The sequence below is a fragment of the Molothrus aeneus genome, chromosome 2 (assembly GCF_037042795.1).
Source record: "Molothrus aeneus isolate 106 chromosome 2, BPBGC_Maene_1.0, whole genome shotgun sequence".
In the NCBI taxonomy this organism is placed as follows: Eukaryota; Metazoa; Chordata; class Aves; order Passeriformes; family Icteridae; genus Molothrus; species Molothrus aeneus.
The window spans coordinates 21,792,868-21,811,639 of NC_089647.1; the positions used below are offsets into that span (position 1 = coordinate 21,792,868).

Below are 18,772 nucleotides of genomic sequence, written 5' to 3' on the forward strand. Positions count from 1 at the left end.
TTCAAATACAATAATGATGGTTAACTAACAGAACTCCCTGTCTCTGCTTGCAGCACTGGAGAGACTTTTAGCCTGAGAGCTGATTGCTGCTGAACTGATCTTGAAAGACCATCAGAGAAGCCAAAAGAAGACGGAACTGCAACACTTTGCTGGGGGTGTTCAGGGACCTTTTCCGGGATAAACTCACCTATGTGATGTGAAGCATCAATCTGCGAATCGAGTATAACCCCACTTGCCAGGCCCATTGGAATCCTGCACTCTGAAGGGAGAACAGTAAGTTTGTTGTTAAAGAAAATGAGGACTATTCCAATATATATTCTGGTAAAATGTAAGACAACATCACTCAGGACAATAGTGTAATTTTAGTTCACTATTAATTATAATAATTGTTATTATTATCTAGTAATTCTATAACATCACTCTTTTCCCAGAGAAGTCTAAATTAATCTCTGCAATTTCTCTCAACAGATTAATCCACTGGTCACTATAGGGAAACCTCAAATTCAAGGCTAGCGTGCTAGAGGAATTAAGGTAGTGTGCTAAATAATTAAAAGCTAGCATTGCTGGAAGCTAAAAATTTTTCTTCTATAACAAATTTACAGTAACCACTCCACCATGTCCTTGAATGTGGATAATTTCCTACATTTTTTGGAGAACAATCTCCCAAATTTATTTTTAGTGATCCTGAAAGGGTAGAGAAGACTTCATAGCTTGACTTTCCCAGCCAAAAACCACTGTAGTTCATACCTTTCTCTATAACCAAATAGGACGTCTGCATTCCTGCTTGCTGGTATTCCCCCACTTCAGTGTCTAAAAGCCACCAGCCAGGTCTCTGTGGTTTCATTTCAATTGTTCTAAATGAGCCTTGAAAAAAGGAAATGAAATGTATCAGAAACATTTGCATTACAAGGCTGATGTCAGTGAGGCTGAATTTTAAACCAAAGACCTTCCTATGACCTAATCCAGAAAATTTAAATGCACATTGCAATGAGAGCAGTAACTTCCACCATCTCAGTGATTTTTTTTCTTAGCAAGCTAGTTCTAGCTGGGGACTGAGATTGGAATCAAGTAGCCAGATCAAAACCCAACCTTTGCTGATGCTGCAAAGTACAAAACCTTGGTTGCCTGAACATAACAGATACCTGCACGTTAACTACAGTGCTGAACAGTGCAGTGAATAGTGTTTATCACAATGCATGGATGTTAAGTCTGTGATGCTGGTTACGATTCTTATTCCTGCTGTGCCAGTGTGTTGTTCCAGTAATGAAAAGGATGTAAAGAAGCCAATAGTAGAAGAGGGAATATTAGAAGTATGGGCCCTCCCCTCACTTTCTTCATGCAATATGAGTGCCAAGGATTGAGCAGGAAGTAGGTATGGTTTCAGTTGCTTGATGCCCTTTTTAGAAAGCACAGGACATGTTCTCATTGCTTTTCTTATATTCCTAGTTGCTGCAGACAATTCTTCAGGTAATTCCAGCTAATTCTGCTTCTCATTTAAACAAAAATATGTAGATTTCCCAATTAAAAGCACTACTTTAAAAAGAAGGAAATAAAATATTGAATAAACTACCCCTAATGTTCACTAAAACTCCTAGTATTCCAAGCCAGTCCCATCATTTTGATCTCCTGGTTGTCTTTTTTTTTTTTCCCTTGAATTCTTGTAGCTGGAAGCACAGGCTTCATAAGTGCTGTTATTGCACACTGGTACTGCTGACACTGATGGGGCAAAGGACTTCATCCTGCAGTCTAATGAAAACTTACAGCCTATTTCTCCCTGGAGAGAGAGTAAGAATTCTCCTAGGGCTCACATTTCTTCTTTCTGTTCTGTATCACTTACCTGGACATTAAAACCCCCAAACTCTCACCATATGGAGACCTTCAAACCAGTATGATAATGACAGACTTCAGAGGTCACCCCTTTGAACTTATTCTGCTCTGATGCTTACCTGGGAGGAGAGTGTATGTACCAAGCTGATGCTCTGGCTCTCCTTGTTCTATGAAAGTCTGTCCATGAAAATGAACAACATGAATGTCTTTTGGGCCACCCATATTCAGCAAGTGCCATCGGACTGTTTCACCTTCATACATCCTCAAGCCTTGCAAATTGTAAGTAATCCCATTAATGGCTGAAAAAAAAAGATTGTTAGTCAGGAAAACTGCTCACAAAACCAGTCTCAAAGTGCTAGAAAGTAATTATTGAAATTAGCAACATATTTAATGAAGGAATGCACTTGGGGAAAACATAGTTTATTCCGATTTAAAGTGCAACACACTTTATGGTCTATGTAAATCAATTCAGAAAATCCAGGGACCTCACCAGAAGATTTGAGCACAGCTTGGTAGCAACACATGGCAGCCAGGAGAACAAAAATATTTAAATGTAAGATGGGAATATCAGGCCCAAAAGAAAGGACAGCTATCCAAAACTCTTTCTGAAGCTCCCATTTCCACAGGCACAACTGAAATACCTCTATATCCACAGAGAGGTGTATGAAGGGCTGTTATACAGCTGCTTCAAATTCCTCAACAGAACTACCTGATTGTCAAATTATTAAAATATTTTAAAATTTCTTGCAAGAAGCTGTCAGGGTACTAGTTTTGCAAAGAAGACTTCTTTGTTTCTTTTTTTCTTTTAATAGGGGGGAATATATATGCGAATACAAGAGAGAAGTTTTCTTTTGAAAGTTTCAGTCTAATATGTTCTTTCTTCATTTTAATAGCAGATTTCCCATCACTGATAATTTTTACATGTAAAACCATGACTACTATGGGTACAATGGATAACAAAAAAAATTCACATAACTAATGTGGGGGATTTATGCATTTTGAAAAGGACTGTGAGCTGAGATACTTCCCCTGACATCTTTCCCTCTACCACAGTAAATTGCATATATGGCAAAATGAAATAGGTACCATAGAATTTGTGGCATTGCTGCATTTCTTGTGTCTTCTCATTACAAGGCTTTCCAGAATGTTTGTCAAAGTACCAGCTTTTCTCTTCATCGAAGACCATAAAAAGCAAGAAAAAGTCTCGTGTATATGTCCTGCTGCTGTTTGATTTGCTGAAGGCTCCTTTTTCACAGATCAGTATTGGCCCAATCAAACCAGACTGAATGTCTTTCTCCTAGAAGGTAATAAACTCATATTAGACGTAAAAGTGGATTTCCCAAAAGATGTAAAAAAAACCCCATAGCATTCTGCAGGAATGCATCAGCCCCTAAAAATCTAAAGCAGGTCCCAGAATTACTGCTCCCTTCTATCTTTATTCTTCCCTGCTCAGTCTTACCAGAGCTGCCCACTTCAAGTTCTTCCATACTTTATGTCCTGCTTTAACTGAGTGCAAGAGATTAAATGTCAGGTGGGAACATCCAAGCCCAAAAGAAAGGACTGTTATCAAAAAACATGCTCTGCAGCTTGCACTTCTACAGCCATGCATCATTCGGAGATATTCAAAACCCAGCTGAACACTGGCTCTGGACAAACTACTCCAGCCAACTCCGCTTGAGCTGCAGTGGTGGACTGGATGATCTCTGGTGATGCCTCCCAACACAAGTGTTTCTATGATTCTGTGATCAACCCCAGCAACACCACCCCTTCTATTTCCAATCCCTTACCAGGTTTAAATCAGAGTAGTAGACCCAGGACCGACAAGCTGCTCCTGACTGCACAGGGCCTGATCGCCGGTTTGCGTACCATACATATATGTAGCTGTTATTTGGCTGAACTTCATCTTCCTTAAACCAAGCAGTAGATTCATCATCATAAACGCTTCCCTCAGAGGACTTTTCATAGAGGACTCCATGGGCATGGAGGGAATATGGTCTGGATGCCAGATTCTTAAAATGAACCTAAAAAACCAAAAATAGATTCTGTTCAGCAAACTCAGGCCTAAACCGAAGTCCCCCCACATTACATTCCCATGACCTCAAACCAGGTCAAACCATCTTTTGCATAAAGATTACAGGCTACATTGTACATGGAAAAGCCAGCAGAGAGAGCTTTTGATCTCCATGCATCTCCATGCAGAGTCTCCACCTTTTATACAGGTAGTTTTCTGAAAAATCACGAGTCTAACTTCCTGTCTTCCACCAATCAAGGCTCCCAGGACATTGACTGCTGCCCCTTGTACCTGGAGCTGCTTAGTTACTGCCAGCAGGGAAATGGGGAGTTTCTACCTCTTATGCTTTGTTGCAGTTGTTGCAATCCAGTAACTCTAGACCTCTGTATCATTCTTGCTGAAATCAGTGCTTCCCACTTCTCCCAGAGAAACACCAGGACAGTGGGATTACATATTTACCTCTCATTAGAGAATATCACTCCCAAGCTAGAACAGCTTTTTCTTCTCTTACTCATGATTTAAACATGGCTTGGTGAATTCCTGTTGCACACCACTCCTACTGAAATAAGCAGAAAGCACCGAGATCTATCTTCCCTATCTAAGTCCATCCCTGTGCGTTGGAAGACTGGATGAAGAAGGATGAGAGAAGGAAAATTAGGAAGCAGTGTGCTTCCTAATGCAATTATACCACAGTGTATCCAGGGATATGGTTCCTCTTCATCCTTGTTGACAGTTCTAACAAAATCCTGCACATTTACATAGCAAAACTTTTTAGAGGAAATTATATATTTTCCCAAAAAGTATATATTAATCTTGAACACATATGTACTAATTTTTAAGTTTTGACAACTCATTTTTCATTAACACTAAACCTAAATCTTATTTTACAGTAGACCAATAAGCCAGTATTTAATGTTGGGAAACATAGAAAAACAGAATTTAATTTGCTGTGGACAGGAGTGAAAAAAGATGTGTTTCAAAGAAACACATCACAGTGCTTACAAGTTCACAGTGCAATTTCTAGCTTTGAAAACTGTTTCCCCTCCATCATCTTTTAAAATTTTGTGGTATTTTTAGATCCATTCTGTCATATTCCAAGATCACTGTAAGAATCTTATCCTGCACACACAATCAAAACATTGACCTACTAGGATAACATCGTCCACTTCAGCCCGAATAACTGGTCCCAGGATGCCAAGATGTTCTGTATATTCATCTTCATCCTGAAGAGTCGAAAAGGTACTGTCTGTATAGCTCTGGAAAATCACCTTACGTCTGCCGCCATCTATACAGGTTTTGTCATTCCTCATTGCACTGAAAGGAAAACCCCAATTAAAATCCCTTTGATTCTGAGGGAATCATAAATACTAGCTTTGATGAAACCTGGGAACTCATACAGCAGAAACATTTTAGAATTCTGTGAATATAAAGAATAATCACTCAAATGGCTTCAAACTGTGTCAGGGAAGGTTTAGATTGGATATTAGCAAAAATTTCTTTACCAAAAGGATTGCCTAGGGAAGTGGTTGAGTCTTGGTCCCTGGAAGTGTTTAGAAGATATGTGGATGTGGTTCTGAGGGACATGGTGTAGTGGTGAACCTGGCAGTGCTGTTAATGGCAACCTGGAATGGATTAAAGGTTGGACTCAGTGGTCTTAAAGGTGTTTTCCAACCTTCTGTGAATCTACAAAATGAGCTTCAGATGATTCTGAATATCATGGCTTGCAATGTTTAAGCAATTCAAGTTCTACAGTTGGTTAAGAGATCCCTCAACCATTTGGTAAACTATCCCTGAAAACCTCCAACAAGTCTCTCAAAACCCATCTGAGCTCTATTTTCCTTTTTTTTCTTATCTTTAATAATCTGAATTGGAGCTTGGCTGAGTGTAGTGAGCCTATCACCTACACAGTACTGTCTCAGATATTTTAATCTGATAATACCTGCATTTTGCATCACAGAGCTGGTATGGTAAAATAAGCTTTTACAGCTTCAAACTGTTGTTCAGATCTTAAACAGAAGTGCTGAAATGCTATTATAATTATCTACAAATCTTGCTTTATTATCAATTCTGCAAAACCCAGAAATTTAACATAAGTTACATAGGAGAAAGGCTGGGGTTTAGCTCTTCAACACACTGAGAGGATATTCCATGGGCTCTCTTAAATTCACTCGAACTATTCAGCTCCCACCAGCTGAGGACAAACACTTCTGGAGGGACCTATATAGAGGTTAAAGTATAAAAAACCATTGATTTTTCAGGTGCCCAAAGAAACTGTCTCGTTTCTGCTATTTTTGCAAGTGCCATTTATATGGACTGAGATGAGGCAGGAGTAAACCTGGAGAATACTGAAAAAGTTTTATTTTTATTTCCAGCAAATGAAATGGAAATTCAGATTGAGAAAGAATCTATGTTTGGAGATTCATTTTGCATAATGAAAATATTCTTGCTCCTGTTTTGGCTGCTTTTGATAAAAATCCAAAGTTGGGCAAGTTTTGGTTCAGCTTTTTGATGAAAAGTGACAAGGAATTCTATGCCTTTTTGGGTGAGCACTGATCTTAACATGTATCAATAAAGAGAGTGAATTTTTAGTATAGTGTTTCTCTCAGTATATTCTCACATATTCTTTGCTGTAGCACAGTAACCAGTCTTGCCTGTCAAAATGTAAGAAAATCCCTCAGCATTAGGATTTGTGATCCAGTCACCTTCTGAATTTCTCTAAACAGCAGGAGCAACAATAATACTTTATGCAGCTTTGTTTTTACACTTAATATAAGGTAGTCACCAGTGTGGTTAAGCACCTTACGGCTTTCATATATTTTTTAAGACTTCAGCCTTGTGAAGTTGGAAAGAGCTGTTATCCCATTTTCCAACAGAGAACTGAGACACCAGAACCATTTCCTGCTAGTGCTAGAAACTGATTTAATTTGCCTATAAGCACATCCCATTCTAGATTCCATCAGTTAGTCCATTAAACTCCTGGAAGTACTTTGCACAAGGAGGTCTCCGTCCTGTGTACATGTACCAAGAACTGAAGCACAAAGTAAAACATTCAAGTACAAAAAAATAAGCTGCAAGATTCCCTCTTGACCTCTCACAGTGAGTTTTATAACTGATATATTAAAGACTGCTACTAGTGAGTCTATAAAAGGGGGTTAAAAAAAAAAGAGTTCTTAGCTGTGTTGTGCTTGATTATAGTAATCTCACTCTGACATTTCTAAGGGGTGTGAGTCTCCCGTGGAAAATTCTTATAGTTTCTGCCATTGAAATGTCAGAAATCAGATGGCACATTACAGATGCTTTTAAGTTTATCAGCATGCGAATCAACATTCTGCAAGGAGATTTCAGAATGGTGTGCCAAGTGAAAGTAAAGGATTTAGGCAAACCTTTTCTTATATCCTGCATAGTTCCAGCAGACCTCTTTAGCTGCGATATAATATCTCCTCTTATTGCCTCTGCTGCGCAGGTAGTGCTCAGCAATGTCATCAGGGTTACGCTGCCTGCTGATGTTCACCTTGGGATCTGTCATGTAGGGGTCATCAAAGCTCACATAATGGTACTCGTATTCCCCACCCGAGCTCTCATCACTGTAGGATTCTCCTATCACATATTCGTAATGTCCGTCTGCTCGGGGAAGCCCGATTGTGATGGATGGCCTGAACTGCCGCGGGGTGAGGGCATCACTCAGTGACTCTCTGTGCCTGGCTCTGCTCACACCCACACTCTGGCTGACCTCACCGGCTGCCTTGGTGGCATCTGTGCAACACGGCACTGTTGTGTAGTTGGTCCCACCCGGAAGCGCACGGCCAAACCCTGCCACGGGATTGCTGGGCTTTTTGGGGTTTCTACTCCTTGGGCTCAGCAAGTAGGTAATTTTTGCATCTTCCTTCTTTCTCCTTCGGATCTTGATGAAGGTTCCAGATGAAGTCAAGGTATTGTTGTTTCCCTCCTTTCCTTTCTGAGTCGGGTGAATGTGGCTCCCTTTCTGGTTTTCCCCCATTAGATGTGAGAACCCTTGATCCTTCTTCATATCTTCCTTATTTATGGATGCTGTACCATTTCTGCCATGATGATTTAACTTACCACCAGCAGATTTATCCAAGCTTGCCTCTAATCCTGGATTCATCTTTGCAGACACCAAATTCCATTCCTCACTAGTCATTTTAGATGAATATTTCCCAACCCTGGGCAATGATGCTTCTAGTAAGTTCTTCACTACAGCAGGGCTGGAATTAGGGCTTGTATTGTCTAACGTATATTCTAAAGAAGATACGTTGGCTGGTTTATCTTTGGATATCCTGGGTTCAGAAAGGCTGGATGCATTAGACCCTTTTCCTACTATGAGGTCCAAATCCAGTGTCAAGTTAACTGTGTGCATGGCATTTTCCATCTTCTTTCCTTCCGCTTTCAGATCATCATCATATTCATTTGGCAGTTGGCCAGTTCCCACCATGGCTTCATTGGATGTGTTCTCTGTATGATGCACAAAATGAGGTGCATCAGTCTTGTCAGAAAAGGAGATATTTTTATTTCGGACATGATTTAGAAGGGCATTCATCTTTTGGACAGAGTAAAACTTAATGGCCAGCGAGCTTCGCCTTTTCCTTTTCTTGTTAGTAGTATAATTTCCTCTTCCCGTGCTTTGCTCTTGATGTTTTTCTGGAAAAGGTTTACTGTCCTTTCCACCAGCTGGAAGCTCTTCTGCAACATTCACTGGGCCTCCCCCATTGCTCAGCAAGTGTTCACCTGCGGACATCTTACTGTGAGCTATTTCATATTTGCTTTGGCTTCTATTCTCAAATACCAATTCAGCTTCTCCATCACTTGTGGTAGCTAAAAATAAATCCTCTTCTGCTGTGATTGATGTGTGATTTGACTGGAATGTTTCAGCCTTGACCGGGGGAAGAGGAGTGATATGAGTTTCTAAGAACTTAGAGTTGTTTGTTGTTCCACTACTATTTATAGCTGTCAGACCTGAGCCAGCTGCCACCTCAGAACTCATGGCATCAGTGTCTTCATACTGCTCCCAGGCCAGTGCTGTAAGATTCTGTTTTTCTTCATCACCTGCTGCCTTTCTTGAGCCTCGGATGGAGTAAAAAGAAGCCAGATAATTCTGATAATCCAATTCCTCCTTGTTTTCCTCATTTTCTTGCACAACTTCCTCAGCTGAGGTGGTAACAGCCTTTCTTTCAGTCTTGGTGGGACTTAAAGCCACAAAATCCAATGTTTCATCTTCCTCATAGTCACATTTTGCATCCCTGAATCTCAGCCTCATGCCGTAACTCATTTCTGGGGTGCCCCAGGATGCCAAAAGCCAAGTACCTGCAATTGAAATGAAAGTGTTATGAGACTGGACATTGTCTGTCATGTAAGTGGCCAAGGCAAATAGTTTGTTTTGCTTCTATAGCACCTGCTATAGCATGCTGCTAACATTTATCTGGGATATTTATGAGCTCTCACTGCAATGAAAAATAATTATTAAATATAGACAAATTAGAGCACATATAAATACATCTAGGAGATGGAACTCTTTTCCATAGATTAAGCCGTAACTAGAACCTGAATCCAAAAATAACCCATGAAAGAGATGGATATGAAAAAGAAAGAAACAAATTAAAGGATCCTATGTTTAGATCTGGATCTAAGAGTAAGACCTCTCAAGATACAGTTTCAATTTTATCCTGTCCTTACTGGTACTTGCACTGCTACATAGATAGAACATTCTGAGCAGAGCAAATGCATTCTGAGGCAATGTTGGCAAACATCTGACATGCACAGTATTTTAAAAGCTTTTGGATGAATCATGGATGATCTTTAATAAGTAAAATAAGAATAAAGCAATTTGAATTTCCCATCTGACAAAAACTATTAAGCTGCCAATCTGAGGCATCTCTGATTAATTTAAAGATTTTAATAATTCCTCCAAAACCTCACCACAAGGTAAGTTCTCTATTGGAAACTAGAATATTCAGAGAAGAAAATAAAATCTGTTTCCCTAAACAACATCAAATCAAGTTCTTTGCTTGTTACACCCTGATTTTGGAACTAGTAGAAATGACAGAATAGACAGAACTAACACCCTGAGAAACAGGGTTATTTTTTTAAAAAGGTCACATACAATTCTTCCTGTATTGATCAGCTTGAAGTGACCTGCACAGCTTCCCTGATTTCTAACAACAGCAAATTTATCAAAGAAAATATGCTCTAGATGGAAAGAATAGATTGCATACCAAAATCAAGCAAAAATACAACTTTATTACTGGGGAGGTTTCCATAAAGTCTAATAGAGTTCTAATGATTCTCTAGTCTTGAGCAATACAAGCCACTTAAACATTTTTAAGTTATAAGGTCTTGATGCTGTGCAACACATAAAATATATTTTTTTAAAAAGTAAGATATTTTAAATGGGATAAGGATACTTAAACCTTGAGGGATTTTAGAATGATCACTCAAAGTGCACAGACTTCAATGACACAGAATCTGTCCTTTTAGAAGTTATGCCTTAAATGTGCATTACATGGGTTCTGATGCCCCCTCTTTCAAGACATGGTGCTAATTCTAGCTAGATATTGAGATGCATCCCACAGACCAGTGACCCGGTTCAGGCAGGCGGACTTTACTGCTGCTGAATGACTTCAAGCCTAAGGTCAGGTGTAGCCATTTTGCCCAGTAATGACCAGCAGAATTTGACAGTTTCAGCCCATTTTAGACTGCTCAGAATAGACAAGAATGTGACAAACCTGAAAATCATACAATGGAGTTCACACCGGTTTCCGAGAAGAATCTTGCCTTAAAGTTATCATTACTAACCCCAGTATTAATTGTCAAGTGAAAAAAAACCAAATCACAAGATGACCAACAAAAAGAGCCTCAGTACAGCATACAGTTATGCTAAGTTGGTATAGCCAGAAAGACTCCATGCACATCACTTGCACTGGGGAATGATTCAATGTTTTCTAGCACTGTGTTTATCAAAAGAGTTTTCTCTCCTATTTAGATAAGTCCTTATAGACTGGAGATAAAATAATGTCTTAGAAGAGCTGTCAAACACTACAGTTCCACCACTTACCACCATTGTCCATTTCCACTGTGACCGATTCTCCGCTCATTGGGAAAAGGCTCAATGTATCCTCATATTTCCCTTGATACAGAAAAAAGTGTCCAGCAAGGCGAACAGAGACAATCTCATCATGGGTGCCAACACTGAAAAAGTGCCACTGAACCACAGTGTCTCGGCAAAATCCAAGGATTTCACTGCTGTCAGACACGTAGCCATTTATTGCTAAAAGGAAAGCAAAGTAAAAGTGGTTTCAGTATTTCTGTTTTAAAACTTCCTATTCTTCGACGTCAGTGCACTGGATTCATGTTTGCATTGGAAAGAGACTGGCACAGGGCTGAAACCATGATAATTTCCATCTCTGGAAATATTATCTCTAAGGCAGCAAGGTGCTGCATCAAAATTTAGTTAACACTTGTCTCTGCTTCAGGGCCCAGAGCTAGCCTAGCTACTAGTGGCGAGGTGTGGGTAGGCCTTTTCCCCCTGGCAGCTAGCAATAAAACAAGGGGAAATGGTCTCAAGCTCCACCAGGGGAGTTCCGGTTGAATATTAGGAAAAATTTCCTCACTGAGTGGATAACCATTGTAACAGGCTCCCAGAGGAAGTGGCAGAGTCATCATCTCTGGGAGTGTTCAAAAAAGAAGTGAATGTGGCACTCTGCAATATGCTTTAGTGGGCATGCTGGTATTAGGTGAGAGGCTGGACTTGATCTTGGAGGTCTTTTCCAACCTTTCTAATTCTATGATATTTCTTATTTCTGTCCAGTGCCACCTGGCACAGTTAGAAGTTCACTGACTTTCTGGAGGATTCCCTAATCACATGTACTTCTGAGAACAAGCAATCACTGAGTGCTCAGGTTCATAAAAGCGTTCCTATTATTCATCTCAGTATTCCACTCACTGTGCATTATGTTCGAGTTATAGAACTTGGGATCATCCCTTTTAACAGTGGCTGGGTTGCTGCAGTACTCCTTTATGTTATCCTCTAGGTACCAGCTCTTATTTTCATCAAACACAGCAAACATTGCCTGCTGCTCCTCATCTGCCTTTTTCTGAAAGACAATCAACATAGCAGTTACATTTTATCAGCAGGCACACCTTTTAAGAACTCAATCCTACAATCTCTTTCTTACTACGTAAGCAACATAAGCTTCATCGGAGTCCTGGTAAGTGTTATCCAAAGGTTATGTAGAAGGGAGTAGAGGCTCCACACTTCAATCCTACTGCAACCAACCTGCAGTAGAATGCTGAGCAAGCCTCTAGCACTGGTGATACACAGATGGTTTATGACTGGGCTCTCTGTAACAGAACCAGACCTCTTGTTTGACCTGACAAAGCTTCGGACATTTTTTTCTCTCAAGTGATCCTTAAATCTTTGCCAAGCAAGATTTCAATAACTGGTAAAGGGGAGCTCTCTCCCAGAACTCTCCATTGCTGTTTTGGTTGTTCTAGATTCATTGTGCCTGAGATTGTCAGATGCTGTGGAGCTGTCTCTGTTACAGAAAGGAGCCAGGTAAGATACGAATATCTTCAGAGTATGAAAATATAATAACAGCAGGAAAATTTATTATCAAGTCTAGAAATAGACTTTAAAGTCAAGCTGACCTTTTGTTGACCTTTCTTAGCACTTGCTAAGAAATACAGAACATAATTCCTTTACTGCTGTGGACAGTGAGAGGACTTTTTCTTCAGGAGCCCATTGGTTTAACTGCTCTCCACAGAGCAGTTCTCTACGGGAAGTAAAACTAAATTCAGTGTAGAATAAAGAGCATTATTTGAGCAAAATCTGTCCAAACAAGTTACCTGCACACCCTTCTGCGTCAGTGCTTCACTTTTACAAATCAGAAGTGGGCCAATCAGTCCAGAGGCTATATCTCTCTCAATATTTACAGCACTGTGATACAGCCTTGTAATACATTGTGCATCCTGTGCAGTGGGTTGATCTGTTTTAGCAATTTTCCACTCATAAGTGTACGTATTCCCTGGTTCAACTCCTCTACTCTGGGTGCCATTGCCTAAGGAAAAACAAGAACAGTAATGATACAAGCTCAGAGCCAGATGTTAGTATCAAGCTGCACCTTCTAATGACATTGGTGTAGTTTGGCCATTAAAAGCTACCTTGACATAACTGAAATTCAGCAAGAACTTTTGTCTCTCTAAAATTACAAACAAGAACAGAAAACTAATCCAACAAATAGAGGGTATTTGTCTCTGCTTTGCAGATAATACCTTGGTTTCTCTATAAGGCAACACAACAGGTAAGCAGAGGCAGAGAACAGAATTGAGGTCTCCCAGTCATGCATATTCCCAGCCACAGCACCTCCTTCAAAGCAACAAAACCATCCATAACAGTTAGTGATATGCAAAAACATATTTCACAAATTTTTTACTTGTGGGATCCAGAGGATAATCAGCTCCTTCTGCATTCTTTGCAAGTGTCACTCCATGGAAATAAATGCTGTAGGGTCGACTGGCCTTATTTTTGAATACAATCTATATTAATAGGTAAATGAAAAGAAAAATTAGGATTCAACAAATCCTTGTCTGAATACATAATGAAGTTACCACTACAGTACAATTTACCTGGCTTTAGCCCAGAAAGTGCCAGAAAGGCAAAAGGGTGTCTTAAGTACTGTTTGATATATAAACGCAAAGAATAAAAGCTGTTACCATTCTGCTGGACTTTGTAGACCCCACTGAGTGAAGTTCAGCTGCTTACAGCTGGGCTGTGGAAGGTCTAAAAAGAACACTTGTTCTTCTAGCTACTAGGCGCACACTATCTCTGGAAATATGAAGCTACTGACTGAAGTTCTTAAAAACCTTCAATATGGGAGAAGAAAAATTTCAAACCAAAGCTTGTCCCAGATTCTAAGACCCAGAGGGGATATGTACGGAAAAGGCAAAATTTCCTGCCTATTCTTGACAAACTTAGGATTAAAAAAAACCCCCAAAAACAAAAACCAAAAACCAACCAACCAAACAAAAAAAAAATAGGAGAGAAAAAGGGAAAAGAAAAAAAGGCACATGCTAAGCTCAAATTCAGAGCCACGGAGTCATGGTGGAAATGATAGAAGATAAGGTTATGGAACTTCGCGATGCATCATTAAATGACAACAGAAAGACAAGTGGCAGCACAAGCTTGTAATGCAAATATTTTGTAGTTTCATGGTATAACCTCATGAAATAACATTTGATTATAGAAACTGATTTCCTTTGTCTAAAACAGCTGGAAAAAAATATCAGCATAAGAAACAAGAGGCTCATGAAGTTCAGCCTCACATACAAATCCCCTAGGAAGTCCACCCAGGTCTAGGGCTTCTTTCCCATTTTGGACCAGTGTCAACACATATTTTACAGTGTGACTGAAGCATGTTTATATTGTAAAATAAAGCACAATCATGGAAACTATAGAAGGAACACTGAAAAATGCAAGCTAAACAGTGTTACTTGTGATCATACATTTTAACAGGGCCAATATTTAGAACAGTAGCTATATTATTTGAAAGACAACAAAAATGAAACTAATTCCTTTGTATCTCTACCTCGATATAAAGCATATTATAGTATAAATAATCTCTGTATTTGTTTTACTTACTCTGACTTTATCATTGATTTGAGCTCTGATAATAGGGCCCAAGATTCCAGTTTCCTTGGGACGAGGATTTTCCAGACGTTTAGTGAAGCTGGCATCAGTATACTGCGTAAAAATAGCCTTTTTATACCTTTTACCTATGAGATTGGAGAAATTGTCCAAGTGTTGCGATTTATAGTGTCTTAAAAATAAAGGAAAAGAAAAATGATCAACACAACTTGAATAGTAGCATCTGTTAAAATACAAAATTAGTATTCAAGCAACTGGTAGAAATCTCACTGCTTGAAAAAAAAAGCCAAACCCTAAACTAACCTAATGCTTTTCACCCCAAATTCTAACCTAAATTAGGTAAGAAGAATCTTAGATCATTACCTGTACTTTGGAATTATATATGACCAATTAATATCAGAGTTTACAATTAATTTAATTTGACAGTGTACATACAAGTATGAAACAAACTGAAGCAGCAGGTACACTCCTAAGGTAAGATGGAAATCACTGTTCTCCTTTTTCAAAGGCCTAGTTGAGCATGGAGGAAAAAAACCCCAGTTTGCTCACAGTAGCAAGGACTCCAGGAGAAATAGGAACAGAATCTTAATCCCAGTCAGGCACTATACAGTAAGTAGTGCTATACTGAGGTTTCGAACTTTTTTTGTTGTCACTCACACTTCCTAAAAGGTTACTGAAAAGGGATAAACTGCAGTTTTGAACAAAGGAGGAAAAATCAGAGCACTGAGATGGTTAAGTAAGGCAGTGTGACTAGCAGGAAAGATATATTAAGTTTGTTCTGTGCAGTTCAAGAGCACATAAGGGAAGCAAATCATGCCAAAGGAGAATGAGTTGTGCAAACACTGTATTTCTAAGGAGGCATATGAAATGATAACCCTTAAAGAATAAGGAATTTGTTTGTTCTGCTTAAATCCTTAAAGATTCTTAGGAATATCAGCTTGTAAAGGCTCATAAAGGCACAAATAACACTGGGGAACTGACAGATCACAAATTTAACCTCACAGTGCACTGATAGCACTGTGCACTATGACATCATGTATGTTACAGAATTCCTTCTATTTGTCTTAAGTTGAGCAAAATAGCCCAATATGCTTCTTTATTATGACTTGTACTCCATCTACATTGGTATTATGCAGACATCATTTATAGAGAGCTCTTTCTCCTGTTCCCTAAACACTTCATTGTACTGAACTTTTAAAATCTTTTAATCTCCAGAAATATTCCCTCCCTCCCTTTCTCTTCCTTTTAAGGATTGTTTATTTCACCAGAATTGATGCTGAGAAGTATTTTAGAAAATAATCTTGTATGCTACTTTGGACAATTCCTCAGTCACCTTGTTATTTTGGGCTCACTGTGAGAGGAAAAAGAAGGTATTCACTGTTGGGCTTCTCAGCTAAGAAAGTCACTGACACTGGTGAGAGTACAGTGAAGGGCCACCATGGTGATCAGGGAGCCAGAGCACCTGGCACAGAAGCAAAATTCCAGTTTCTTCAGTCAGGCAAAGACATAGCTAAGGCAGCATCTTATGTTTAACCTTAACTATCAAATTGACATTATAGAGAAAGCAGGACCACATGCTTCTCAAAGTCGCATGGTGAAGATAGGAGACACAATGGCCACAAAGTGCAACATGATGAAGAACATTTAGATATCAGGAAAAACTCTTTCACTGTGAAGCTGCAAAGATGCCAAGAGAAGCTGAGGGGTCCCTGTACTTGGAAACAATAAAAATGCAACTGCATAAGGTCCAGTGCAACTGGATCCAGCTTTGCTATTGGATACCAAGAGGTTCTTTCCAACCACAATTATCTTGTGATTTCATGTTAAACATTCCCTATTATACTGACAAACCAGTATTTTACCTATCAAGGGTGTCTGGAATTCTTGGGGCATAATCCCAGGTAACTTCTTCTGCAGCAATGAAATAGTCCCAGGTTTTGACCATAAGACGTTCTCTATAGGAGAGACGACTCTTCTTCACCTCTTTGTCCCCACAGTCCCTTACAGCGAGGTAACCGTGCATTCCAGCTAATTGAGAGGAAACAGGACCATAGTGATTTCCCATCTGAGGAACTCTTACCACTTCAGCTGTTTTTACCCCCAAAAGATATCTCCTGCTCTTATAAGAGAGATGTTTTTCTCATTCTTTAAAACAGAATTCTGATCATTGCTGAAAGATACCACTTTCAAATGGCAAAGAGAAAATATTTTCATCACATTGAAGTACCTTTAGCTGAAAATACTCAGTTTCTCAGGAAATGGGTGGTTTGTTACTAATTTTATAGTGGTGCTTATCTGAACAGTTCACAGAGACTTAGATGCTGGAGTATTGAATCACTGTTGCTCTGTGCTGTGGACACTGCAGTAAAGCTGCAGATAAGAATATCTTTCAGTTCAACATGCATTTCCAACAGAATGCCTGGTTCTTGGTCATTTTCTTAGTGAAATGACAAAACCACCTGAAACAGTACCGTTGTAAAACAGCAGAAGCCATTTGGGACATGGAGAAGAACAGCTTTACAGGTGCCTAATAACTAGATGTTTCCTTGCCTTGCAGGTGCTTTTGGACAAGAGAAGATATGAGCCACCTTCCTTCCTCAGTCACTGTCATGTTTACAGTGGTTGAGGCTCCTCCCACCAAGTTAACAGCAGAAACTCGGCGACGTTTTTGCTCCATGGACTGGCCATTGATGTGAATGGAGAAGATTTCTGGCTTGGAACTCATTCCTATCAAGTGCCAGCTAATGTTGTCATATGCACAAGCCTCTAAATCTAAAAGAGACATGAGATTAGGGTTCAGAATACAGGCAAATCATGCAAGTTCCCCATGCACCCTAGGTTTAAAGTGAGTCTTCACTGAAAACATGAAAAAAAATTGCTGTGATCAATGTTTGCAACAAGAGGAAATTTCAGAAGCATGTAAATGGAACAGATACCAAAATCATGTGTCAGCGGAAGACACATGTTTAAATCTTACCTGCAAGTGATAAACTGACTTACAACAAGCTGGCAAAAAATGGAAAAAAAAACAGTGCTTTCTTTTGGAAAGCTGACCTGTCCTTGCTTGGGGAGTGAGGGGAAAACAGGGCAGGGAATGCAAAGAACAAAGCAAGGAACTAAGCTAAAGATTGATGTGGTACCTAGTGACAGTAACTATATTCTTCAATATTTTCTTTAAAAAATTCTCACTTAAGACAACCTTTTATATTTGCTCAATGGATGGGAGAGAGATATTTAAGTTTTTTCTTAGGAAAACAAGAGAAAAGCCCCACTACCATCTTCCTACTCTTCTGACTTAATTGTGTCTTTTAATGATAACTGACTTTCCACTTTCAGGAAATTTTGCACCCAGTATGTTCTATGTGCTGTAGAACCAACAATTCACTTAAATCACTCTCGCACCACCAGCTTGTTAAAAAAATGAGGAGCTTATTAATTTTTTTTAAAGTTAGTAATCCTTTTCTTCTAGCAGAAGCCTTCTCAGAGGTAATCTCATTGTTCCTATCAGTAATCTGGTGTTACTTCCTTTCAGCAGCACAGTTTTTCTTCCAGAATTTAGATGCTCACAGACACATTCTAAAAAAGGCTGTATCCCTTTTCTCCACATTCCCATTCTTGTGCATAAAAAGCAACTAAAGGTAATATTCAGTGTTCATAAATGTTAGTTTCATTTCATATAAGTTGGAACAGTACCTGGTAACGTTCCATCAGTATAGCCATTAATTGTATACTTGACTGATGCTGATTTTTGCCAACTCTTGTTCTCATCAAACACACCAAACATCAGTACATATTCCCTGTCAAAATGTTTCTGTGATCCATCCTCATTTAGACTTCCTGTGAAGGAGAAACAACAGGTCTTAGTTTGAAGCAGAAATAGAGCAGATTTCACATGCAGTTGCATTAATATATATTTAATGAGCTTGTTTCACCTGTTAGTGTGTACTGGTTGAGCCTGATCAAAACAAAGCCTGAAGAATGCTCATAATGTGATTTTATTCCTGGAAGTACATTTGTATTGGGTAACCACAAAATCAAAAGTCTGAAGTATTCCAGAGAAGACAACTATCATGCAATGAATTGCCTCAGACAATTTCTGGCAATGTGTTGCAGAGATCGCCTTAAAGAAGGAGAGTTTCAAACACCTTTGGTTCACAATCAGGTGCTGCCCTCTCTTTTCAGACTGTGTGACAAGGAGAAGAGTGATGGCAGAGTCACCAGCAGTGTGAACAGCACCTTTTCAAGCACTGAGGTCATCAGCACCTTTAAAAAGCTTAAAA

The 18,772-nt window shown here is 39.3% G+C and overlaps 1 protein-coding gene across 1 annotated transcript in view; it reads right to left on the bottom strand.

Moving 5' to 3' along the window:
- F5 (coagulation factor V) overlaps nucleotides 1-18,772 on the bottom strand; it is a 33,924-nt gene that overhangs the window by 7,023 nt on the left and 8,129 nt on the right. The window contains exons 5-19 of the mRNA XM_066571750.1: nucleotides 18,186-18,329; nucleotides 17,043-17,264; nucleotides 16,355-16,520; nucleotides 14,487-14,664; nucleotides 13,282-13,384; nucleotides 12,695-12,906; nucleotides 11,793-11,943; nucleotides 10,905-11,117; nucleotides 7,222-9,157; nucleotides 4,987-5,152; nucleotides 3,615-3,848; nucleotides 2,914-3,124; nucleotides 1,947-2,126; nucleotides 748-864; nucleotides 188-259 (exon numbers count right to left, since the gene is read on the bottom strand). Of these exons, the coding sequence (XP_066427847.1) occupies nucleotides 188-259; nucleotides 748-864; nucleotides 1,947-2,126; nucleotides 2,914-3,124; nucleotides 3,615-3,848; nucleotides 4,987-5,152; nucleotides 7,222-9,157; nucleotides 10,905-11,117; nucleotides 11,793-11,943; nucleotides 12,695-12,906; nucleotides 13,282-13,384; nucleotides 14,487-14,664; nucleotides 16,355-16,520; nucleotides 17,043-17,264; nucleotides 18,186-18,329 (4,305 nt within the window). The remainder of the gene's footprint in view (nucleotides 1-187; nucleotides 260-747; nucleotides 865-1,946; nucleotides 2,127-2,913; nucleotides 3,125-3,614; nucleotides 3,849-4,986; nucleotides 5,153-7,221; nucleotides 9,158-10,904; nucleotides 11,118-11,792; nucleotides 11,944-12,694; nucleotides 12,907-13,281; nucleotides 13,385-14,486; nucleotides 14,665-16,354; nucleotides 16,521-17,042; nucleotides 17,265-18,185; nucleotides 18,330-18,772) is intronic.